Source organism: Rhinolophus hipposideros (assembly GCF_964194185.1).
Source record: "Rhinolophus hipposideros genome assembly, chromosome: 20".
NCBI lineage: Eukaryota > Metazoa > Chordata > Mammalia > Chiroptera > Rhinolophidae > Rhinolophus > Rhinolophus hipposideros.
In genome coordinates, this window is record NC_138066.1 from 15811972 (window position 1) to 15838803 (window position 26832).

Here is a 26832-nt window from a genome sequence, read left to right on the forward strand (position 1 = left end):
CCCATCGGCGGCGTGGGCATTGCCTGGGGTTTTGCTACAATGCACAACCTCAGGCCCCATCCCGCACCTACGGTGTGAGAAGCTGCATTTTAACAAGACCCTTAGGTGATTCAAATGCACAGTAGAATTTGAGCGGCGGCTCTAGTATATTTGGTCCTAGGAAAAAATCGTTTTCTCCCCTCCCCTCTTCCATCACAGGAAACACGAGTTGCAGGGCTCTGGGTAGATAGGGAGCCGGACCAGAAGAGCCCGTGAGGAGCACCTGCTCGGTGGCCATCTGCATTAAAGCACATTCAATCGCATGTTGAGAAAATCATTCCCTTCTGGATTCCTTTCAATCTTTCCTGTTACTGAAGAAGAAAGACTCTGTTTCGTACCAGTATCCCTTTCACATCCCTCTATCCTCTATCCTCTCTTTCCTTTCCTTTAAATAAAAACACGGGAGGCTCAGACCTAGATCTTTCCAACGGCAACAGTGCGTCACTAGGATGAATAACATCGTTTAGTTTTTCGAGCAGTTATTTGTAAGGTAATTTTTGATCTATTGCAAGTGGTACCGATGTCCCATTAGTTTCCTTTCTAAGTTATATTTTAAACAATGAATCACAGTAAAGAAAAACATGAAGTCCATAACAGAAGCGTGTGAATCTGGCAAAAACCACAACAGTATATAAAGGACTGCAGTTCGGTAAATTATTCCTGCTTGCAGTTCAGAAAGCCCTTTGAGATCATTTCATCCACTGTGTTTCATATGGCAGGTCATGAAATTAATGTAGTAGGTCATGACCAGTACTTTTGGGGTTTGTTTTTAATGGAGTAGAATGGAATAGAATAGACCAGAAGAGCATAAAAATATGAGTGCATTGCACCTGTGATAGGGTAAGTATTGTCCCATGAAACTTTGCTCGTGTGAATACTGGCTTATGATGTAAAATGCATGTACCGTCATCGGCCCTCTCAATCCACGGGTTCTGCATCCACAGATTCAACCAATCATGGATGGAAATATTTGAAAAAAATATTATGTTGTTGCTGACACGTACTACCGTATTTCCCTGAAAATAAGATCTAGCCGGACAATCAGCTCTAATGTGTCTTTTGGAGCAAAAATTAGTAAGACCTGGTATTATATTATATTACATCATATTATATTATATTTGGTGAGAGGAAGGGTCGGGAGCAGCTCAGACCTTAGGGGCAGCTGAAATTCCACATGTGCCCCCCTACAAACATATGAGTGAGTGGAGGGGGTCATGGGTCCCTACACCCAACCAAGCAAGGGTTCCTAAAAATGCCTACAGACTAAGTGTAGGAAGTAGGCTGCCAGTGAAATTTTGAGCAGCAAAGGGCAAGGAAGTGAACAGAGTTGTGGAGTAGCCCCTCCCACTATCCCACTTTCACCTTCCTGCTTTGGTTGTCAGCTCAGGGCAGCTTTCATCCCCTTTACCACATCCAAAAAATTCACCACACACAAAGGCTTTGTGCAACAAGCCCTCCAATCTTCTTCCAGCCAGTCTGGCTCCAGCTCAAGAGAGGTCTGCTCAGGTGTAAAGCCCCCCAGCACAGGCGTCCCCAGGGGACTGACCTCAACAGGGGACTCTGGGTTGTGGGGGGGTCTTAGTGGGTGTGGGGAGTGGGGCTGAGGGTCTGCTGGGATCTACCCCATCATTAACATGCTGTATGCAGCTGAGTTCAAATGCAGAAGTTGGATCTGCAGCCCAGATGGCTCCGAGCCTCAGCAAAGGACCTCGGTGTGCAGTGGCCTGATTTAGGGCCCAGGGCTCTCTTTATTTTCCTTTGGAAGCTGTGGAGATGATTTTAAAAAGGCCTGAGAGGAGGGCCAGCACATGTGGGCTCTGCCAAGTCCTCTCTGCCTGCAGTCCCCACTTCCTTGCCCCTAGCCCTGCTCTGCTCTGGAAACTGGGCACTAGCTGTACCCCATCCCTACCCCCAACCCCCCAGTGTCTCTGTCTTTCTCTCTCTCTCTCTCTCTCTCTCTCTCTCTCTCTCTCTCTCTCTCTCACACACACACACACACACACACACACACACACACACACACAATCAGTGCTTCTTGCCAACAATCTCAGGGACAAGGTAACACTGAAATATGGGCTCCAAGCGCCCATGGAAAGATCTTCTTAGGATCACCCCTTAGGAAGAGGCAGCCCAATTAGTGAGCACTTACAGGACTGAGAGCTGCCCAAATGCCATGGGGGGAGCCAAGACAGCCTTCACAGTTGTCATGCTAGCTAGAGAGATGACCAGATCAGTCCACCTCGGGGAAAGACCAGCTGCCAAGGGGCCTGCACTGGCACTGCAAGGCAGAAAGAGCAGTTTAAAGTCAGGCCAAACCTGAGCTCAGTTCCTGGCTTGTATTCTAGCTCTAGGACCTTGAATTAATTACTTCACTTCCCTGAGCCCCAGTTTCCTCCCTATGAAACAGAGATAATAATTCCTGCCTCATAGGAGAAGGGCTGTTGAAGATTGGTGATACCATATGGGAAACGTCTGGAACACTGTTGGCACATAGTAGGTACTCAGTCGATATTGGCTATAATGGTTATTGTTGTTGGAAGCTGAATGGGCTTATATAGAGAGTCAGAGTAATCTGAGATTTTATCCAGCTCAAACTGAGAGAACTTGTGCAATAACTTAACCTCTCAGAGCCTCAGTTTCCTCATCTATAAAATGGGGATGATAACAGGTACCTTGTTGGGTTGTTCGGATAATGTAAGGAAAGTACCTAGCATAGCATGTGGCACATAGTAGGGCTGGTGAAATGTTATCTTTTCTTTCATCCTTCCTATACCAAATGGAGAAATCTAATTTCCATGAACCCAGCAGGACGGATGAGCTTTCTTTTCATTGGGTCCCGTGGTGGTGTGAGACCCAAGGATGAGGTCTCTATGTCCCTTCACAGAATCCAGACACTTTCCGAAAGAGGTCCCCATTGCACAACTCCAGGGGGCACCACCACATAGCACACACTGCCATCCTGACCCCAAAACTCTCAGAAAGAAGTTTTTCTCCTAAAACTGCACCTTCAAAGGGGAAACCCACTTACAAAGATGGTCCATCGGCTGTTTAGGCTGAGGGTAACATGCAGCTGAACAGGGCGACCACAAGCGAGGAAATCAATTGCTGCTGTGGGGAGTAGATATCCTCCAGCTAGGAAAACAACTGGGCTTAATTACACAACATCTTTGGACTCTCTGTAATCTCGAGCCATTAAACCCTTGCTGCTGGCCAGGAGGCAATGCCCAGGAGGACGGGGTGAACCCAGCATCCTAATAGGATCAACCCTTCACTCCCATGAACGTAATTACGGCCACATCTTTCCCCAGCAGCCCTGAGTAAACCCACAGATCCCTAGTCAATACAGGGCTTCTCGAGGCAGCACCAGTTCCACCGAAACCCCAGAGGCCAGTGGCCATGTCAACCAGAGTGACAAGGACTCTGAGCTCCATCAGGACTGGGTGGCTGAGACCTCCCAGCCACCCCATCCCTTCTGGAGACCTTGGTCACCTTGGGCAAAATGCCTGACCGCATCTGCCATGTCTCCCTGTGGTCTAGAGGGACGTGAAGGCATCACAGGTGAGGGTCAAAAGAGGGGACTAGCACCTGACCAATTAGGTGGCCATAGAGCCCACCCCATCTGACCCCACCTTCTGAAGACCACGCTGTCGGTTTCGATTTGGCCAGTCAACCCATATTCATCTTTTGTTCCGACATGTGATGGGAAAGCAAGGGCAGGAAGAGAAGACAGGAATAAAGCATAAGGGCAGCAAACTGAGGGAGAGGCCCGAATCAGGTCTGAATCTGGGGACAGAGAATGGGCTGTCCCGTCTGCAGTTGGTCATAGTGCCACTCGGCCCCACTTCAAAGGGCTCTTTGCCTGTGCCTTGAGAAGAGGGTTGGACTGAGCGTCCATCCCCAACCCCCATTCGGGGAGGCATCCTAAAGTCTGCCTGTTGCCCTGATTTCTTTCTTATTCCCCATTTACGGGGTCCGGACGTGTTCTCCCCAAGCTTCAGGGACAAGCAGAACGCTCCCCCTGCCCGTCTGGTGCGTCCACGGCTCCCACTGCCTCTATTTTGCCCAAAGAATGCACGCGAAGGTCACAAGTCAACATCAGCCTCTCCCAAGCCGCCCTGGAGACAGGGAAGCCTGCAGGCCTTTCCTACTGGCATCAGTGGCAAGTGCCATGGCCCCGTAGGTACGATGTGATGGGTACCTCAAGCCCCATGGATGGCCTCAGCCTGCCACACCAGGGGCCCGACAGAGACAAATGGCATGGAGATGATGTCGAGTTGTCCTGAAGCCGCCTACTTCCGGGTTTGCCCTCAAAGCCGAGTCCAAAGCCACAGCACAAACACTGGCAGTGCAGTCTTCCAATCACAGAATCACAAGCCCTAGCAACGCGTGGGACTCCCTTGGGGGGTCTCCGACTCCACTACAAGCTACTTCAATTACCAAATCCACACAGCTGGAAACTTGTGAATGGGCCAGCCACGGGTTTCTGGGATTGCTAGTGGAGTAAGGAATGCAAGCAGCCAAGAACCCAGAAGCTTTCTTTTCACTCCCAGACTCGCTCACACAACCAAAAAGTACTGAGGGCTTATTCAGCACAGGACTAAGCACCTAAGAACTTGGACCAACACTCTGACCCTCACACCCCCTTCCTACTCCCTTCCAAACTCCTCCGCAAGCCTTTCACGGATTCCTTTCACCGCTGGGGACCATGATGAGCTGGACAGCCAAGCCGTTCAACAGCACCCCTCATCTTCAAAGCACTTTATATAAACATTGACTCATCGACATGGTACCCACGGGAGACATCACAGCCTCGCTTTACAGAGGAGTGTCCACAAGGCGTGTGCACCCAAATAGCCCAGGAAACAGACCATACCTCAGAGAACAGCCCAAGTCTTCCATGTATCCCACCCACAAGCGTGAGACAGAATGGGGTTTTCTCACTATTTATTCCCCCATCTTCTACCCACCTCACAGGATTTTCTAGCTAATTCTTCACGAGCGTTCCTGTCACTTCTTCCTCTTTCCAAAGAACGACAGCAGCCATCACAACAACAAATTACGTTTCTCTGAATGGATGATTTCATTCTTCTGCCAGCCCCACCTCTGAGACTCCAGCAGCCATGACAATTATGGGCTGGTATTACGCCTGGGGCTGCCGAGGAAAAGGAAATATCCATCTATAGGGGTTCACTAACACATCAGGGGTGGTCTGGGTGAGAGAGTGGCTCTGATCAAACCTACATAGTCTGCCACGCCAGTGGCTAACACAGGAATAAGGTGGGAAACTGAGGCAGGTTCCTGCTCCTCTGGGAATGGGTTGGTGTCCTCACAGCCCCAGATGCTTTCCTGGCCCTTAGACAAAGCGCTGAGTCTATAGTGGGCATGGAAATATCACGAGAGGCTGAAATAGCCCTTGGAAATGTTGCTTGGGGTAAGAGAAGTGAGCTCCAAAAGAGGTTCTGATAACAAGAGCTGATTCTGCCTTCTGAGAGGTCGAAGTAACTGCAGGCTTTTGCCTGGCTCCACAGCGTAGGTATGTTTGAGGCCAGAGCTGAATGGCTTGGGACAAAAAGAGGCTGAAATGGGCAAAGGAAAAGATCTTACATCTAGCCCTCGGCTCTCTATTAAATAAATCCTGAACATATGGCTACAGGCTTTCCATTTGAAGATGTGCCAAATTATTATTAGCCTACCTGGGCCCATTCACATCTGAATTTGGATCTGTTTGGAGGACAGTCTCCACTTCGAGGGACAGAGGAAGCTTCAGAGCAAACCCCCCCGCCCCGCCTCACCACTTTGAGGTGATTCCACAGAATTTAATTTAGTCAACCTAATCCCATGGTATAGAGAAAACCAAGAGAAAGTGATACGTGTTTTGTGGAAAGGGTGATGAAAGATACAGAGATCCCCAATAAAAATTAAAAAAAAAAAAGATACAGAGAAGATAAAACGAAGAACACAGCCCTACAGAGAGAATCACACCAGCTCCAGGGAAAGAATGTAGACAAAGCACTCGGGGGTGACGCTGACAGTATTCCATTAGTGTAGGAAAATGAGTGATACAGAGACAGGAAGTGGAGTGGCTGGAACCCTCACTGGCCACTCCAGCTTCTCAGGGGCAAAGACTCAGCTCCAATCGGTCCCAGTTCACTCCGGCAGCTGGGAGTGCACCCATCTCCCTGAGTCAGACAAATCACCATCACCGCAGCCCTTCGGGACTTGTACCACAGGGGAGAGGGGGTCTACTGCCCACCCCTATCAAATGACCATCACCCTATAATGGCAGTAGACACACTCCCCCAGCACAGATGCTGAAGCCAGAAAAAATGCGCTGACAACTCTGAAATCAGGAAGCGTGTGAAGAAGGGCTGGTTGGCATGGGGCACTTTCGGAGCAGAGAATCACTGGCTTCAGTGAGCTCAGACAGAGCCTCAACCAGCAATCCCTTGGCTCCAGGACCAGGTCCCAGTTCCTAGGTACAAGGACAGGCCAGTCACTGAGGCCACATACCCTGCTGGACCATTTCAGGGAGAACTCTGTGACAGAGGACCAAAGAGACAGATGCTCCCCACTTCATGACATTTCAAGGCCTTGAATAAGCTCAGACATCGCCAGGTGAAATTCAGTCTTCCTAGGGTATGATCTGAATTCCAGCTTTGTCACTTATCAGTTATGGGACCTTGGGTAATGATTGGAACTTACTGAGTTTCTCTCTCTGTAAAATGGAGGTAAGACGACCCATCTTGCCAAGGGGTGAGGTTTGGAGAGAAAGGATGGAACGTGGTGCCTGGCACATAGCAGATCCTCAGGAGACGCCGTTATCACGGTTAGATGCTATCATCACCAGCTTAGAAGGAGACTTATCGCTGGGTCACTCACATCCCTAAGAAGTACCCTGGCTACCCTGTGCCCTGGGTACCTCGCCTTTACAATTCCTGATGGATTTGGCTCTGCTGGTAACTTTGCACCCCAGGACTGTGAGCCTTGTAAGCAAACAGTTTCCCGGGAGACAAAGGAACTTCCTCTGGGAGCCACAAAACCCTGCTGCCAGGCAAATGACAGGCTGGGTATTTGTTTTAATTTAGGCTCTTGTCAAGAGGAAACTTCATGGCTAACAGCCCAAACATGACTGCACAGCACCTCCCCAGGAAGCCTCATTCTCCAGCTCTCAAATAAGTTGTTTTGAAGAAGGAGGCAGGGACTCCTCACATTGCTGCCAAGTCAGTCCCCCCACCCCGCCCCCAATCAGGCTGCCCTAGGAGCCAGAGGCCAGGGTAAAAGCAGCAGCAGAGTAGACAGCTCAGATACTAGCCTGCCTGAGTCAGCGCTGGTTCACAGACACCCCCAAAGAGGCCCTTCGTCTAATTCACTTTCCTGGACCTGCCTTCCTTTGGTCAGAAAATTTCAAGGCAACCTCAGGCAATTTTCTTCTCTGTTGAGGGGCGCCGGGAGAAGGGGGAGATAGGAAAATTTAGAAATAATCAGGTCAGAGACAGTTCTTCAGGGCAATGAAGAGAAAGCCAGAGCCAGGATTCTATGCTTTGGGAAACAGGGAAACCAATACTGGGTTTCACAAAGAGCCAGAGATATTCAGGAACACAAGCAGCATGTGAATACGAGGCATTGTTATGACTGTTATTTGCAAGAGCACAGCTAAGAGGTCACTAATCCTTCCTGAGGGCCAGGAGCTGATCTGCAGCAGGACTCTGAACAGATGTGTGCCCCCATTCATGCAGACACACGTGCACACACACGCCACACAGCCGTGGGCCCTGACCTTCACCCAACAGTGCCGGCCTCCACAAGGGAAGGCGCAGATGGAGTGGCTGGGCTGGGCGAAAGGACCCGTGCCCAGGGGATCCCTCTTTGCCCCTTTGATGTTGAAAAACCAAAGTAGAATGAACCATCACAAGGAGACCTCCTAAGGGGAGGAAAGGGAGGAAAAAAGGATGGAGGGGGAGGAGAAGGGAGAAGAGGGAAGAGAAGGCATGGGGAATTATGGGGATCCAAGGGGATGCAGAGGTCAGAGGCTGGATGCTGAGCACCGAGGAGCCTCTAGAGCTCAAGGCACTATCCTTGTCCACTCCCTCCCCCCACCCTCCACATGACAGATACCAGGTTGTCCCTTAAAAATGTCCTTGTCTCATGGCATCCAGTGTCCAGAACCAGATCCTGGCTCCACTTGCCTCCCCCAACTGCTGCCGCCCGCCTTAGGTTTCTGGGCTAAGAGAGTAGCGAGAGAGAGTGGGAGGGTCCTACTGAAGTGACGGGGGAGGGAGAAATCCACTTCCTATCTTCCTCGGGGGCCAGCCAACAGGATCCTCTTCCTACATCCCTGAGAGCGTTGGAGAATGTGTCTCAAGGCAGGGGTGGGGAGAAGTGCATGCAGTGCTTTAGCCACGTAAGGAAGGTGGAGGGGGTTGGGGGTGGGGGACGCTCACCCCCAGAATGTGTGAGTGATCAGTTACACATCCTCAGCCGCAGCGCAAGAGCAATCACATGATCAGGGCAGATTTGGGAGCAAGGGGGTGGAGAAGCCTAGAAGGTCTGTTTTTTTCTTCTTGGGGGGGGTGAGGATGGGGGCAGGAAAGACTGCAGAGCCGGGGGTTTTCAGCTCCATCCAAATGGCCCCCACGGAGAGATCTGCACACACAGTCTCCCTTCCCAGCCACCCCCACCCCAAAACACACACCCGTCTCAGGAGGTCCCTGAGGTGGCAAACTCCGGCCCCAAGGGCTTTGCCAAAATGGCCTTTCTGCTTCAGCCTGGACAGAAGGAGCAGCCAGGGAGGGGAGGCAGCACCCCCAAGGGCTATCTCCTCTTCCTGAGGGCTGGGAAGTGCTCAGTTACACAACAGGTGGGAGAGGGGTGACACAGCTCTCCTGGCTCAGGCGACTCGCTGCCCCCCTCCCACCCACCTGAAGTCCGCTCTGGGGACCCTGTCTGCGGCCGGTCGCGGGCGCCCCACGCCGCTCTCCCGCCTCCCAGCCCGCTGGGCACCTGGCCGACCGTGCCCGCAGCCCCAGGCCCGCGCCGGGCTCCCCGGACAAGCCTGGCACCTCGGGCCCCAGGGCCGTCGGGGCGCCGCGCGGGACTCGGGCCCGTTCCCACCCGGCCTTCCCGGCCCCGCGCGCGCACGTACTGCTGTAGAGGGTGTCGATCCAGGAGAGGCGCGGCAGGCCCCGGTGGCTCAGAGGCTCCATGCCCGCGGCTCCGCACGGCGGCGGTGGCGGCTCCGTCAGATCGGAAACCCGACCCTCATCGCACAACAAAGGAGGGAGGGCGCCGGTGGCGGGCGGGCGGGCCGGCCGGGAGCCGTGAGGGGCAGCCAGCCCCGGAGGCCGAAGTTGCCCAGCGCGGGGTGGAGGCTGGGGGAGGCAGGGAAACAGGTAGCAGGGAGGAGTGAGCCGGCGCTGCCCGGAGGGCACAGGCGGGCGGGCGCGGGCAGCCCAGCGCCCCCGGGAGCCCTTTCGGCCACTGCGTCCGCCGCGAGCCCCGCTGCGGATCCCGGAGATTCGGCCTCGCAGCCCGCGCTCCAACTAGCAACTTCCCGGGGGCTGCGCGGAGCCGAGGGGCGGGGGACGCGGGCAGCGACCAATGGGCGTGAGGCTCCCGCGCCCCCTCCCCTCCGCAGCACGCCTCCGGACCCCGTGGGGGTGTGGGAAGCAGCCCGGGTCCCCACCGACGCCCGGGCGAGAAGGGCTCCGACCCGTGATGGAGGAGGGTCTTGCAGGGCTCTCCCGGCTGCGGCGCAGGCTCAGGCTTCTCCTCCTCCCCCCGCTGGGCCCAGCCGAATTCTGGCAACCCGCAGACTAGGTGCCGCAGGGAGACCTATGGGCCCGCAGGGGTGACATCACCTGACACCCCAGGATCTCAAAGCGCAGTTTCAAGGGGCCGGTGCGGCTGCCAGGCCCCTCCCTAGGCAAGCCTGGCGGGTGGTGCTGAAGGGGTTAAGGTCCTGCCGGTCCGCAGCCTTGTCTGCCCTGGAGCTCTTTCCTTCCAAACCTTAACAGGGCTTCATCTATTTAAACACCCTTAATCTAAAAGCCAAGCGGTTCCTGCACTACACGCCAGGGGTGGGCTGCTGGAGAAAGGCAGGAGGCTGGGGGTCAGTGTGGGGCTGTGGAGGACAAACTGGGGTACAGAGAGGCTCCAGGGTCTCTGCCAGGTACCCTCCAGGAGCCTTTTCTGGGGATTCCTAGCACAGCCCAGCAGGCATACCATGTATGCATAATCACATACAAGTTGAGGGAAGTTTGGGGTCAAGATGCCTCTGAGAACAGAACCTTTAGAAACAAAATCCCTTCTAAGACCACTCCCCAGGAGCAGTGGCCCCTAGGTGCTGGTTCCATGCGACCCAAGGCAACTTGGGCCACCTTGGGCCAAAGGACTCAGGAGAAGGGACTGGAGGGGAGCAGGTCAGCCTAGGGTGGTCCATCTCCTGAGCCCAAGGGAAGGGAGGCAGTGGGGCCACCAAGGGAATGAATGGCCCACTGGGCCATTTATGCTGGTTTCACCTCAGATAGTGAGTAGACCCTCCCGCCGCCCCACCCCCAAGCACTTCATGGGACCCAGCTCTACAGACAGGCCTGCAAGGTGAAATCTCCTCCTGGCCTTTGTGGGGGGCCAGCATCCACGGAGGATGTGTGTGTGGGGATGGGGGTGGGGGGGGTCTCCTCATCTTTCCAAACTGTAGGTCTAGTTCTTCTTAAGGGGAGAAGCAGGCCTTCACCCACGATGCTGAAGGGAAGCCTGCACCCAGCCCCAACACTCACTTGCATAGAGGCTGCCCAGAGCTGCCCGAAAGGAGATGGTGGCCACCAGCTTACACAGGTAGGGGGAGCCCCTGCGAGAAGCAGGGAAAGATACTCTGGAGTGTGGAAAGCCTCCTCAGGTAGCTGCAGTTGAACCATGAGGAAACATTGGGCCCTCCCTGCATCCACTCGGCTCTCCTCTACCCAGCCCTCCTGCCTCAGGCTCTGGCTCCCACTCTTGTGGCCCCTCCCTGCTCAGTTGTCACCCTCCCACCATCGTGTCTTGCATACAAGACTGGGAAGACCAAGCAGGCACCTGGAGCTTGGCAGAGAGGGGGGCGTGCATCTCCAATGAGATGCTCCAGAAATAGAGGCAGAATGGAAGAGGGAGCAAGTGGGCTCTCCACGGAACCAGAGGGCGGACGGTGAGCATGGGGGAGCAGAGTGGGGCCCAGGGCTCTCTTCTGCCCACATGGAACTCTCCAAAGGCATAGAACCCAGAAGAAAAATGTCAACAGGAGCACAGCCCAGGCAAGCAGGAGCACTGCCCCCTCCCCAACCACCACCACCACCACCACCACCACCATCACCAAGGCAGTCTGGGCCCTCTCTGCACACTGTGGGGATTTTCCTGATGGCTACATCCGGGCACTGGCTGTAAGCAGGCCATGAATGTATGTTTCTGCGTGAGTCACATACATTTGCATACATTTTACATTTTTATCTACAAAAACTTGAACAAGCTATTTTCAGCACTTTTCAAGCTAAAAATGTTACAGTTGCTCTCCTTAGCATCGCCATAGTTTGCTTTTTTCTACCTTCTGTCCAATCCTGTCCTGGGCCTTCCACCCCAGGACACAAAACAGGATAGACGGAAAAAGGAATCTTAGAGGCAGTATGGAGGGTCACTTCTAATAATTAACAGAAAATGCCTACAGCGCACCTGGCTTAGACCTTAGTGTTTTGTTTACAAGATTATTTCACTGTGAACCTCACTGTTATCCCATTTTCCAGATGAGAAACCTGAGGCACGGAGCAGCTAAGTAACCTGCCCAGCCAGTAAGTGGAGGGCTGGGACTTGAACCCCAGCCATCCACTCATGCTCTTAAATGCCATGCATGCTGCCCTCCACTGGCAGCTTACTGGTGGAAGCGGCGTGGCAAAGGTCCCTGGGAATCTTTGCTGATCATGGGTTAGAGACCACCCTCTAGGAAACCCTTCCAGCCCCTTTCTGTCTCCACACACCTGTCTCACACATACGTGTCCAGGGAAAGGGCAGTTACTTCAAAGTTTCCTTGAGGCTCTTCCTGGACAGCTTCCAGAAGATATTTGCACCACACAGCCCAATTCTAACCTCAGCTGCAGAGACACGGATGTGGGCCTTTGCGCACCAGGGTCATCTGAGACTAGAACAGAACCCTCCAGATTCCTGGCACTAAGGGTGGGGAGGAGGTTGGGGGAGACACGGTATCAGTTCAAGAGTCACTCTCATCTGCATTTTGACAAAGGTGAAGTGCTCTTTCAGCAACCCCAATCTGTCTGAACGGCAGTGGGGCATTTCTGTGGACAGGTCACCCTGATTCAGCTAAGTGCAGACCTGTCTGTTCACCACAAGGCACTGATTCAGCACCCATTACACTGCGTCCCCCAAGCCCGCACTAACCATTCGCTGTCCAGTCCTTGAGGCGAGCGCCCTCCATCTTCCCTGACCCTCCCTCTGGCCTGTGCCCTCAGGCTGCCCTCAGCGTCCCCCCTCCCATCCTGACCGACCTGCCTCGTCACCAGACTTCAGGGAGATTTAAGAGTCAATTGCCTTGCCAGGGGTACTGATGATGAGGGGCTAAGTGGGGAGACGATATGTCCCATTCTGAAGGTCTGTGGCCTCGCCCTTAATTCCCAGGGGGTTGCTACTCACTGTCTCTCCAACAACCAATTCTTGCTTCTACCAGCCATTTGGCCAGGATGGAAAAAGCCCAACAGATTAGTATCCAATAATACACGTTGAATAAATAAAGTTAATGATAGTTAACATTTATTGAATGCTTCTTCAGTGCCAGGCACTGCTCTATGTACTTCCCACAGATTATCTAACTCAATCCTCATAATAAGCCAGTGAGATAGGTTACCATCCTCCCCATTCCACAGAAGCATAAAGACTAAACAATTGGCTAGCAGTGGTGACCTTGGAAATGAACTGAGATTCTGAATCCAGAGTCCGCACGTGTAATCTCTGTATTGGGCTACAATGAGTGAACAAATGAACAAACACAGTGAAGTTAAACTCTAGGAGGAAGAAATCGGAGCTACAGGAAGAGTACAAGGCAGTGTAATTTCAGAACCCCTTGGGTCACCAATGATTAAGCAAAAGAGAACCGGTTCCCAAAGAAAACCACATCTACTACAACAGGCCAGATGACCCTGGAGACAAGCTACACGCAATCCAATGACAGCCTCCTGAGCTCTAGGCCCTGCCAAACCCTACTGCTTCTGTGACTTGGGCATAGTCTCAAGCCCTTCCAGCCTCAGTTTTCACATCTGTAGGTAAATACCCAGATGGATCAGGTAGATGACTTCCTGGCTTTCTACTCGCCCTAGGGGACTATACACTTTGCTTCCTAGCAAACCCTGGGGTGGTCTGTTTCCCACTCCTTGCTTCATTTCCTTTACCTTGGTACAGTAAAGTGGTACTTACTGTTCTCAGTTCCCCTCCACCCCTTGTGCCTAAGAAAGAAGAAAATTCCCCAGGCTTCCACTGAATCACCTCTACGGGAGAAACCTTGGCCTAACAGTTCTATCCTTGGCTCTCTTCCTCCCTGCCTCTTCTAGCCTCCTTGTTTTCCCAGCAGACAGTGAGATCTGCAGGCAGCACAGATTAACTCACAGCCCTCCCAACTTATTCATTTCTCTACCAAAGTTTTGTGTCAGCTTGAGTCATGGGAAAGCTCTGCAGCTCTGGCAAGATGGAAACCGAAGAACTGCATTCACCCTCTTGCCGCCTCCCTCAGTTCCACGGCCAGGAGAAAGCACAGTGACACCCATGTCCCTGTAGCGTACCCAGAGTGTGTTGAAGCCCGCTCCCATGGCCAGGGTCACACCATCCATCCAGCTTTCTGGGCAGAGTAGCTGCCTTAGATTAGCTAAGCAAGAGGCAGTTTCAGGAGGGTCTCGTGCCAAGCCCCCGCTCAAGTGGCCCCCATCCAACATGGCTCAGATGGCACCATGAGAGATTCCCTAGAGAGATGGTCAGAGGGCTCAGCAGTAGGGTCTGGAGCCCTCTTCCTAATTTACTTACCACGTCTTCATCAGCACTCGGAAAGAGGCCAGCAGAAGAGACGGAAGGATTCTCTAAGTCCCCAAATCCAGAAAGAAAGTTCAATGGCTCCAACCTTATCAGCTCCAATGAAACAAAGCAGGGGCATATCCAGCTGGGGTCAGAACTCAGAGGCTGGCCCTCTGCCTTTCTGTCGTCACCATCACCGTTCCCCTGAAGCTGGCTGTGCTCCTCGTTCTTTCAGCCAGAGTTCTGCAGATGAATCCCAGCCCTGCGCTGCTCTGTCAGGAGTTCTGACGCCACCCACCAGGCTGGCCCTGGCCCTGTCAGGCCCAGGAGTGGCCACAGGGGCAGGCTGTCAAGGAGACTGGCTTCAAGAAGTGGCAGCTCAACATTCACGAAGGCTGGGACAAAGGAGCATCAGAGCCTCGCCAGTGGGACTCGTCATCCGTGGAGTCTCGCTTTGGGGTTACCGTTCAAGTTGGCGCGTGTGTGGCCCTGTCTCTTTAAGGACCGGGCCTCTTTAAGTCAAGTTCCCTCTGCAGTCACTCCTGCGACCAGACCTCCTGCGGCAGACAGTGGGCCCTCTTGAGCGCCATCTGGTGACCCAACAGAGCAGCACCTCAGCCACAGAAAGGAAAGGCCTGCACTCAAATCTCAGCTGCACCCACAGATTCTGCACAGGGCTGCAGGTTACCCTTGTGAGCAGCAAGGGTGGAGGTCAGGAGGAACTCCATTTGGGGTTAGGAGACAGCAGGAGCCCCCAAGAGGGGCCTAAGAATAATCATCCAAATCTCCCCTAAGATATTTGAGAATATCTTAGGGGAGATTTGAGATACCTGGATTTCCCTAGTCTCCTGCTTGTCAGCTGCAAGACCTAAAGCACAGCTGTACATACTCGGTCCCCATAAACACTGGAACAGTGATTCTCAGTTAGGGGAAGGGTAGTTGGTATTGCCCCACCAGAAAGTGTTTGCACTATGCAGGAGCGTTTTAAAGACAGAGAAGTTAAAATGTCTTGCAATATGCAGAACTGTCCCAAAGAATGTTTGTCTCCAAATGCCAACAACGCTGAGAACACTACTTGATTAGGGGGAACTGAGTATAGTTCCTTGGCAAGCTCAGACCCCCCGTTCTTCTTTTCCCTTTGGTGTCCTCCCTAAATTTTACCTCTGGCCCAGGCCACCTCCATAAGGGATGCCAGTGGCTCTGGCTACCCCTCCCCAGAAGCTGGGCACATCCCTGCACCCAGCCTGCATTGTATCGTCATGCCCCCTGGAAGGAAGAAGCAGATGGGCTAGTGGGCTAGCTCAGGTCATTAGGAACCAGTGGATAGTCTCTGAGAAGAAATCACAGAAGACCAGCCATCCCCTTCCTGCAAGGGACTACCCTTGCCTGCCTTCCTACATGGATGACTCGGCCTCACCCTGCTCTCTGTCCCCCTACAGCCCCAAGACGTGCGTCGTTTACAAAAGGCACTTTCAGATTCTGGTTATGAAACTTTGTGACTCCTAATTTCCCCTTTCCCAAACTTGTTGCACCCTGTCCTGGGCGGGTCAGCTCAGTCTCGTGAACACAGTCCGGTACCAGTAGGTGACGTGAGAAACCAACTCATGTGACACGTATTCAAATGAAGGAAAAGTGGAAAAGAATGGAACTGGCTGTGGTGGTCAGTGAAAGCTGCACAGTGGCCACCTTTGAGCTGGACTGTTGGTTTCAGCAGCCCCAGGCTCACAAGGCTGGCGTCACAGCTAGAATGGTCAATTGGAGAAGTAGGTTTCCCAGCAGCCCACAGAAACTAGCGAGCACTTTCTAAAACACATCTGGCAGATCACTCCTTTCTAAGACCCATCTATGGCTTCCCACGGCTGTCAGAACAAAGACTCATATCCTCTTGGTGGCACAAAAGCCCCTGTGGCCTGGCCCCTGCATCTCCTTTCAGTTTCATCTGGCACTTTCTCCTCCTTGCTCTCTTTTGCTTTTTCAGGACTTTTGCACAGGTTGATATCTCTGCCTAAAATGCTCTACCCCTGACTCTGCCTGGATATCTCCTACTCTTCTCCTGATCTAAATGTAAATATTACTTCTGCTAAGAAGCTTTCCTTACCCACCAGACCAGGGAGACTTGCACTTCAGATTACTTAGTGCTCTTGTGAATCACTCAATGCCTGTTTGCTTGTTTCGTCTGCTAAACTGAGAGATCCAAGAGGGTAGGAACCACATCTCTCATTCACCACTGTAAACCGAGCACCTTGAAATAGTGGTTTCAATGAATAAATGAGTGAGTAAATGAATGAATAAATGACCAAATATGGTCCTGGTCACAAAGGGCCTGGAATGAGGAAGGACAGGTACCTTAGCTAGCCTAGCTTCACCAACTGGAAAAGAACTGTCTGGGCTGGTTTCAACATCATGTCAAGAATGGCCATACTCGGGGCAGACGGGTGGCTCAGATGGTTAGAGCGTGAGCTCTGGGCAACAGGGCTGCTGGTTCGATTCCCACATGGGCCAGCGAGCTGCGCTCTCTGCAACTAGAGTGGAGTCAATGAGCTGCTGCTCAGCTGCCCAGGTGGCCAGATGGCTCAGTTGGTGGGAAAATGGGCTGTCAACCTCAAGGTTGCTAGTTCGACTCCCATAAGGGAGGGTGGGCTCCTTCCCCTGCAACTAAGACTGAACATGTAACCTTGAGCTGAGCTGCCACTGAGCTCCCTGATGGCTCAGTTGGTTGGAGCGCATCCTCTCAACCACAAGGTTTGACTCCTCGACTCCCACAAGAGATGGTGGGCTGTGCCCCCTGCAACTAAGATTGAAAGGACAGCAACTTGACTTAGAAAAGTCCCAGAAGTACACACTGTTCCCCAATAAAGTCCTGTTCTCCTTCCCTAGTAATAATAATAATAATAATAATAATAATAATAATAATAAAGAATGGCCATACTCTCCAGAAAGACTCAGAAAAAACAACAGGATCATAGGATCAGATTTGGGGCAGGAGAATGGCTGCTCCAATTAATTCTCTAACTGCTCACACAAAATCCCAGCTAAAAACTCCCAATGCACAGGGCTCCCGTGCTGAGCGGCCAGCATTTGGTGTGCACTCTTTTTCACCCAATCAGACTCTGACATGGAAGTGGAATAGGAACTCAGAAATGGTTCATCCCACTCAGGGAACTTTGGTCTCAATTCTCGGAGTTCTTCCTAGTCCTGTCCCAAATTTGCAATTAAATTTGTTTTTTTTAGATGAAAGAGGCAAACTGGTGTTCTTCCCTGGGAAAAAGCAGTGTTTGAGTGGGTGCCTGCCCTGGGTCTCCTCTTTCTGTTTGGTTGGGAATCTGAAAAAACAGATGCCGGTTGTCAGCAGGGATCCTGACCACCCCTGTCTCAGGGGGCTGTAGGCTGAAGCTGTCACTCACTGATGCCCTTCCAACCAGATAGCTGGAAAAATCTTGCTTTCAGCTTAGTGAGAGAAAAACGATAATGGAAACTGCTCTAGGGACTCTATCCCCCCACGGTCCGAGCTGGAGATACTCTGCAGACTGGCTGACGAATGGACAGACAGACAGGCCTTGGGCACACCTCTGGGACTACTGCTTGCACTGAGCCATGGTGACCACTGGGCAGGCCTGAGAGCTCTGGAGGGCACTGCCCCAGACTCAGCTGGTCTGCTAGGCACCTGCAAAAAGGGAAGAAGGTTCGTTTTCCCTTCACTGAAACAAAGAGACAAACTGAACACCCAATTTTTAGTCAAGGTCAGATTTGCTGGCCTTGGGTCTGTGATGGTCCAAAAAATCATCCTAGGCCACTGGAATCAGTACCCCAGATAGTTAGTCCTCTAAGCTACCTGCCAGCTTCTCACCTGCTGCCTAGTAAGAATATTCTGGCATAGCTAATATTCTCAGGGTTCTTGTCTTCCCTGACATGAAGGGACTTGGCAGGAAGAGGCAGTGGTTGTCGGTGAAGGGTCGAGAAATAATAAAGGTGATAGCAACAAACACTTATTTTGTGTTTTCTGTGCCAGCACTGAGCTAAGGAGTCTGTATGTATTAAATCATTGAATTATCACAGTAACCCTCGACTGCTTCAGAATCTACGTCTTAGCCCCTCAATACTCCACTACCTCTCTCCAACAGAAGGGAAATAGCACTAAACTGACCACACCCTGAATCTAGAGCCTGGCTCTGCAACTGACTTGCTGTGTGACCTGGAGGAACTTCCTTTCCCTCTCTGGGCCTTGGTTTCCTCACCTTGACATGCAGGAATGAAGGTCATCTATGATTCCTGAGAGAGAAATAATGAGGATATACAAGGTGTGATTAAACAATACAGTCAATGTTTAAATAAAACAAAATCTATTACAGTAAAAGACACATTGCCATTAATCCCCCTCAAAACAGTAATCCCCCTTATTACAGTAAAAGACACATTGCCATTAATCCCCCATCATTCTTGCCACTTTTGGAAGCAGTTCTGGAAGTCCTCTTTTGTGAGTGTCTTTAGTTGTGCTGTCATGGCTGCCTCGATGTCCTGAAAATGTTTTCCTTTCATGGTCATTTTGACTTTGGGGAAGAGACAGAAGTCGCATGGTGCCAGATCCGCTGAATAAGGTGGATGAGGACACACCATAATGTTTTTATTTGACAGAAACTGCCACATACCAGAAGCAATGTATGACACGGAGTGTTGTCATGATGGAGTATGCTTTATGGCACACTTTAAAACACACCTTCCCTCAACCATATCTCACACCCGAACACACCAAACAAGTTGAAACTTGTCATGCAATGTTACTAAAGTTTAATGTGCCACCTCCCATGTTGAAGATCCCTGCCTTTCCATTGGATGGCACTCGGCAGCAGCATTCACTGTATTTTGTGATCACAATGGAAAGGCTCTGTGTCACACATCACTTCTGGTACATGGCAATTTCTGTCAAATAAAAATATTATGGTATGTCCTCATCCACCTTATTCACTGGATCTGACAACATGCAACTTCTGGCTCTTCTCCAAAGTCAAAATGATCATGAAAGGTAAACGTTTTGAATCAATTCAGGACATCAAGGCAGCCACGACAGCCCAACTGCAGCCACAAAAAAGGACTCCCAGAACTGCTTCACAAAGTGGCAAGAACAATGGGATAAGTGTGTTTGAAGCGAGGGGAGGTATTTTGAGGGGGATTAATGGCAATGTGTCTTTCACTGTAACAAATTTTTTTAAATTTAATTCACCATATAGTTTTTAAATTATACCTCGTAGTTATAAGGGAAGGGGAAAAACCTTTCCTCTTTCCTATTCCTCAGGTCCCCAATATTTCAGGAAGTGCAGTGGGCTTTGAGGGCTAGAAAAGTTATTCCTTAGTTCATGGAATATTCCCTGAGCCTTATATATGACAGGGCTCGTTTGCCTAAGATGCTTATGACAATGGATTTGAGACATGCACAGAAGTCACCAAGAGGCAAGTCAGTGCCTGGTGGGTCCAGACAGTGGCCTGGATAGTGTGTTATGGAGGGAGGGGGGGTGGTCACCATTTTGAACTGAGTTGATGACCAAATGCTTCTTAGTCGAAGTGCCATTTGAACTGGCACTAAATATTACATTGGCAAAAATGGTAGGGTGGGGAGGCAGGGCATTATGGGGGCAAAAGCAATTGCCCCCAGAGGCAAAAATGGGGGTGAAGAGAGGAACTAGAATGGATGATAAGAGAAGATTCTTTGGGGAAGTGGGGTAGACAATAGACTATTGCTAATATAATGTGTGGCCTCAGCATGAATTCAGGGACACAACAGAATCTGCAGCCTTTCTTAGGGCCTGTCTTTATAAAAAAGCCTTTTGGGACACACACATACCCCTTAACACTCACAGAAAGTTTTAGGACCCACCTCTCCCCACTGTGAGTCTGTGGGCCAAGGCATCTAGTTACTGAAAGCTCTTCAGTCAATGTGTACCTGGCTTCACCGATATTTATGTTCTGGGCACTGTGTTAAGTATATTACTTTCCCTCTAACTTTTTGCTTTCCAGCTTTATTGAATAATTGACCGATAACATTGTGTAAGTCTAAGGTATACAATGTGATGATTTGATAAAAGCATGTATTATGAAATGATTACCACAATAAGATTAGTTAACACATCTAATGCATCTATTACCTCACAGTTACCTTTTTGGGGGGCGGCAGGTGGGGGTTTAAGATCTACTCTCTGAGAAAACTTCAAGTATACAATATGGTATTGTTAACTATAGTAACCATGCTGTACATTAGATCCCCGGAACTCATTCATCTGGTAACTTAAAGTTTGTACCCTTTGACCAACATGTCCCCATTCCCCCTACCCCCACCCCAGCCCCTGGTAACCATCAATCTACTCTGTTTTTATGTCACTCTCATTTTTAATACAGGACCCCTCTGTGTGGAGGATATGATCATGTTCCCCACTTTGTAGAAGAGGCTCAAGGTCACCCCTCTAGTAAGTGATGGAGACAAGTTCACTCAGATCTGACTGGGGCTAGAGCCCAAGCTCCCCAACCACTGATGTTTGTGTCCCCCTAAAATTCATAGATTGAAGCCCTAATCCTCAGTGTGACAGCATTTGGAAGTGAGGCCTTTGGGAGGTGATTAGGCTTAGATGAGGTCATGAGAGTGGGGCCCCGATTATGGGATTAGTGCCCTTATAAGAAGAGGAAGAGAGCAAACAGCTCTCTCTCTCTCTCTCTCTCTCTCTCTCTCTCTTCCTCTCCTTCTCCCTCTCCCTCTCCCTCTCTCTTTCTCCCATGGAGAACACAGCAAGACGGTGGCACACTACAAGCCAGGAGGAGAGCCCTCACCAAGAACCCACCCATGCTGGCACCCTGATCTCGGACTTCCCAGCCTTCAGAACTGTGAGAAATAAATGTCTATCGTTTAAGCCACCCAGTCTACGGTATTTTGTTACAGCAGCCTGAGCTAAGACAGCCACCAAACAACCATAACCATCCACCAGTCGCGATGCTGCAGAAAGCACTGTAGCCTTTAATAGGACAAGATTCTTCACTAGCAAGGACGGCGAGATACCAGGTAGCACTGGCACCTGACACTAATATGAATTTATCAGCAAAGCTCTCAAAGCTACTCTCCGGGGGGAGTGGCAAGGAAAAGAAGACACAATGATGCATTACCACCCTCTTTCTCCTCAACTGAAGTCTGACAAGCTCTTGGGTCTTTCAACTACTCTGTGGGCAGGTATCTGGAGCGTCCCTGGTGGTAAGGGTGTTTTCCAATGCTGTAAGAGTTACCTAATCTCTGGGGCATGTCTCTCACAGAAGCAGCCCCCAGCCCTGCCTGGCCCAGGTTCAGCCACGTATTGTAAGAAGCATCGTAGGGAAAATTATTCCTTAACTAATCTCTCAGGGGAATGCAGGAGAAAATTGGGGTATCTGCTCTACATCTGCCTCATTCAAATTTTCCGGCCCTAAAGAAGAGGATCAGTACACTCAGAACTTTCTTGAAATTTTTCTGTGCTCTGAACAGAGCTAGGGGCCCTGGGGGATGATACCACCACATGGTGAGGGATGAGAGATTCGCTTTCCTAAGGAAGGACCTGTACTTCTGAGAAACTTTCCTATAGCATTCAAAGGGCAAAAGCTCTGAAGATTTCTGGGTCCCCAGCAGTGCCACCTGGGCACCAGCACTTTCCAATCCTGAGGGGTTATCTAACTTCTGAGGCATGTCTCCCACAAGGCAGCCCACTCCTGCCTGGTCCAGACTCAGCTGAGTAGTGTAAGGAGCCTGTAAAGAGAATCATTCCTATTCTGGAAGCACCAGGAAACAGAGTCTGATCTCATGGTTTGGGGTGGAGAGGGGGGTGCCTGGGGGCTTGGAGCTACAGCAACTCAGCTTCGTGCAGAATGGGTTCAAACTTCCGCCCCTGCCTACCCCCTCCAGGGTGAGTCCCATGCTCAATTTCTAGTTTGACAGGTCGCAGACAGGAAACTATTGTCCCTCTGCCTCTGGACTCCTCCAAAGTCCCAAGCTCTAGGGACCCCCTTGGGTCTTAGCCATAGCACAGATTAAACGTGTTTCCTCACCTTAACACTCATCTCAGGGCCCAAAGTCTTCTAGACAACTCATTGCCCAATCCCCCACGCCCCACTGAGTTATTTTCCAGGTTCCTATTTCTGTCTGATTATGCAAGTTTCTTTCCTCCAGGAAGTCACAGGCTCATCACATGAGAGTAGCCACAGATCACCAGTGGAGGGGGTATGGTGCTGGAAGGGGTTCCCTTTCCTGGACCCCAGGCTGGTCTCCAGAGCCTTGGGTGGTGGCACCCCGCTCCCCGCAGCCAACACAGAGAGACTGGGACCACCCAGGGAAGAACAGTGCAGCCCCAGATGAGATCATGACTTGGTTTTCAGTCTCCCCAGGGAGACTTTTGCAGGTGGCCCCTGCACATGGGATGTATGCCAGGCAGCCCGAAGCGGGAGACAGTAGCAACCACTGTGTATAGGCCAGGAGGACATGGTACCTCCTCTTAATGCCAGCTGGACCTGGTTCCAGGCCTATTCTGCACCTTGGATCCCTGGCTCTTGGGGCAAATGCACCCAGCTGACTGGTGGAGCAAAGCCATGCAAGAGGCCTGAGACAGGAACGTTTGTTGCTTCTGCACCTGGCTGGCCGGAGCCTCCATACAGGGGCTCTTAAGGAGGCTGGGTTTTTCTGGGCTGCTTTTGTAAAAGAGCCCCTATTGGCCTCCCACCATAGCTCTCCGCGGATGAGGAAGCAACCGGAGACGCTCTGGCCCTCTGAGTTCCTGGTTCTCTGGGACGCCGCACATGGAACTACACAGGCAAGCTCGCCACATAACTCTCCAGGCCTACCAGGAGCCCTGACTTCCTACAAAGACCACTAACCCCAACACTAGTACATGTGGACACATCTACCCAAGGCAGCACTTCTGCTGATTTCTAATGTGGTTTTCAAAGCCAAAAAGGAATAGGTTCTGTCTTGCTGAGGAGAGCATGGTCCAGACATACCAGGAACTGACTTCCCCCCGGCCTGCCTGGTCCTGCATGCACAGGTGCCTGGTTCGTAGGAGGAGGCTATCTCCCTCCCAGACCCTCGTTCCTGAAGGTGTGGAGCTTCACTCCGGAGTGGTCAGAGTCACAGACACCTAGTTCCTACAAGCTGGAAAGTTCTCTCCAGCTCTGCAGGTAGCAGGGAAGAATGGGGAAACAGGTAAGCGGTGCCAAGGTCCTGCTCGGTGCCAAGGTCCTGTTCGGTGCCAAGGTCCTGCTCGGAAGAACACCCAAGCTGCTGGCTCAGATGCCACACTGCAATTAGCACCTCGTCATTTGCTCATTTGTAGGCATTTCACACATCATCAAAAGGCTGCATGGAAGGTGTGAAACATATAGGCTGTCGAGGTTTATTAAAAAAAAAACAAAAATTATAAGTTTATTCTATTTTTTTCCTGTTGCAAAAGTAATAAAGCCACAATAAAAAAAATTTTTAGACAATAAAAGAGTGAAATGTGATCCCTAAATGCACCACCTTGATTAGCATTTTCCAGCCCTCCTTGGCACGCATACAATGCGGGTCTTTCCGTTGTTATCATCAAAGCAGCTCCCCAGACTGCGCTGGGAATTGCTCAGCCACTGATTCTTGGCCAGTCCAGCCTTCCTTCTGTCCCCTTGTCCTGTTACATCCAGGGCCTGTGCTATCGCCGTAAGCAAGGAAGGACCTCGCTTCACTCAGGGTCCGCTGGGCCCCAAACACAAAGATGAGCCTCTGGAGGGAACAGAAACTCTAGTTCCTCGTCCAAGTTTGTTCACAGTGCAAGGAAGACGTCGCTGGTTCCTTGTGGAAGGGAGGACTACTAACAGCTTGTCAGTGCTGTCCAGGGTCACCAGACAGAAAGTGTCATCCGTCGTGTCGTCAGAAGGAAGCTGAGAACTGCTTCTGAAGTGCCTCAGCCCTCTTCCTTCCTCAGGGCTGGGCAATAGCTTTGAGATTAGAAGGAAGTCTTGGGGTTGAGTAGGGCTACCCACCAGCCTCATGGGGGGCTGTATTAGTGACATCAGCGCTTTAGCCACAGAAACTGAGGAGGTGGCGATGAGCGGGGTGCAGGGAGAATAATAAGGAGAAATTTACGTTTGCATTCACTGCCCAAACCCTAATCCCTGACAAGGACAAAGTGAGTGGAGGGTTGGGTTTGCCATTCCAATCTCAGGAGCACAGGAGAGAAGTCCTTTCCAAGCTTTGTCACATTATGGCACACGCAGGAAACACCAGTGTTGGCACAGCATATGGGGGTCAGCAGACAAAGCTGTCAGCGGTCAGAGGCAGGTGCACCTCCCTGCCCCACGACGTGCCTAGCACCCTGAGACTGACATCGGTGTGCCCCCACACCTTCAACCCATCCTAGGCACACTGACTAGGAAGTTTGGGAGAGGGCGAGGGGAGAGATGGCTTTCTACTTCTAACAAACCCTCCCAAGGGGCCTCAGGCTTCATAAGCATTTCTGATTTTAGAAGTCCCCAAATGGCCATGATAAAAATCAATGCAACTCCCTCTCAGGCAGCAATCCCAGCCCCCACAGCAGGTGAAATGAGGTGATGTCCAGGTGAGTTCACCTGCATACTCAGTCAGTGGGGCTAAGGGCACATGTCCCAAGCAGACATCCTATCTGCTGCGCATGGCTGCTGATAAAGCAGAATTGACAGCCTGGAAGAGAATGCCGCAGCGTGGGCCAGGTATCAGTTATGCCAATCTTGTCAAAAGGTTCCTATGTCCCAGCCAAGGTGGAGACTGCTATTTACTTGTACAAAAGCAGAACTGCCAAAACAGTCGTGGTTCTTCTCTGATGCTCCCCGATGGGGTTCACCCATCCTTCCAAAAAGGGGGGGTTAAGGACACCTGCTAATTCCCCCCGGGCACTGAGGCCAAGAGCTTCGGTCCCCTGCATGCAGCAGCGTCACCCAAAGCGGCTCCCATTAGCAATGGCTTCATGGGGCCAGTTTCTGGGCTGCTCTTCCGGATGCAGACTTGAATGGTTTAGGTCAGGATGTGGGTGCTGGAGCTAGAACAGACCTGGGTGCGAGACCTAGTGTCCTGAAGCTATTGAACCTCTCTGAGCCTCTGTTCCTTTCACTGTAAAATGAGGATGGCCATGGTAACTGCCTCAGATGAAATGGTTGAGAGGCTCCAATGAGATAACAGATGTAAGACACACAACACAGCGCCTGCTCCGTCACACACACTCAAGCAATGAATGCTCGTGATTATCATTACGTCCGCTGGGCCACACACGCAGACTACATCTCTCCCCTGAGGGCCAAAACAACGCAAAATGTGAAACAACACCCTCCCCGCTCCCCGACCCCCAAAAAAGATTACAGCAAGCCTAGTAAAGAGATAGTGTGAGTACCTTGTTTCCCTGAAAATAAGATGTAGCCGGCCCATCAGCTCCAATGCATCTTGTGGAGCAAAAATTAATATAAGACCCGGTCTTATTTTTAATATAAGATGGGTTTTATATAAGACCGGGTATAATATAACATAATATCATATCATATCATATCATATCATATCATATCATATCATATCATATGTAATTTTTTGCTCCAAAAGATGCATTAGAGCTGATGGGCCAGCTAGGTCTTATTTTTTGGGAAACATGGTAGTTATCCCAAAAAACTAAGGTTACCAACACCTAACCACACACTTTGTTTTCTGTAGGTGTCTCATTGTCACTGCAGAGTTAACAACTCATTAGTGTTTTGAAAAGTCAAAGCAACCCTATTCCTCAGAAGTGTGCCCCCTCTATACTTTGCTATTCAATAGCAGTTAGAATAAGAAAAAGAAGATCCATCTAGAAAGACAACCCCTAGCCTTAAATTCAGGGCTCTCACGCTTAAAAGAGGCAGGAGCTTCTAGACTTCAATTCCCTGAAAGATTCCAAGGGTAATGGAAGCTGAAAAGTTAAATACAATATACACTCTCTAAACAAACAGAATTTTCTCCAAGGCACCAAGGCCGAACAACCTCCCTGAGCACAAGGGAAACTGAGGTCTGAAATGTCTAAGTGTGCCCAAAGACAAAAAAGATACATGGGTAGTTTTTTGTTAAAATTGGATATCTTGGATTATCCAGAGTAAACACTAAATCAACATGTTGAACCAAAAAATTTTTTTCTTAAAATCAGAAATTAATGTATACCCATCCGAATGCACACACACACACACACACACACAATTTAGGGTATGTCTCAGTATTTAGGGACATGTTGCCATCCAGAAGGACCTCTTATAATAACAAATTCAGCTCTGCTATAGCCCCACAGTTCACATCAAAAGAAATCTCATCTATTTCTATTACTTATCTTGGAGTTCTACGGGATCGCTCTTTCTATATTGCAAATTGCTACCTTTTCATATACTCTTCACCATACAGTCCGCAAACACAAATGTGCCAAGCACGAACACACACACACACACACACACACACACACACACACACACACTATGAAGTCACATTTAAGGGCATTTTCCCTGTGGACAACAAGGCCCAACTTCCCAACCCTCTTCTGGAGGACCCCGCTATGGTGCCCACCGTGCCCTTTTCGTGTGTTGACATGCTAGCTCTTGGTAAATGTTGCATGAAATCTGATGACCCTGTTAGGGAAGAGAACATGATTCAGTCATCTGTTCCTAATCCGCAGACCCTTGATGAAAGTCTGTCTAAATTTAGGGTTTAGAAACACTGCGGCTGGAAACAGCTGGCTTGAAGACAAAGGG

The 26832-nt window shown here is 50.8% G+C and overlaps 1 protein-coding gene across 3 annotated transcripts in view; it reads right to left on the bottom strand.

Moving 5' to 3' along the window:
• The window catches only part of ABR (ABR activator of RhoGEF and GTPase), a 172245-nt gene that overhangs the window by 123691 nt on the left and 21722 nt on the right, over positions 1-26832 (bottom strand). Inside the window, exon 1 of one of the 3 annotated variants that reach the window (XM_081029808.1) lies at positions 14086-14605. The exons of 1 other annotated variant lie outside the window; for it this stretch is intronic. Coding sequence is in view for 1 of the 2 variants with exons in the window: in XM_081029807.1 (XP_080885933.1) it covers positions 9182-9242 (61 nt within the window). In the remaining variant the exon portion in view is untranslated. Of the gene's footprint in view, positions 1-9181; positions 9895-14085; positions 14606-26832 lie in introns of those variants that run through there. One more of the 3 variants, XM_081029807.1, reaches the window with a different exon arrangement.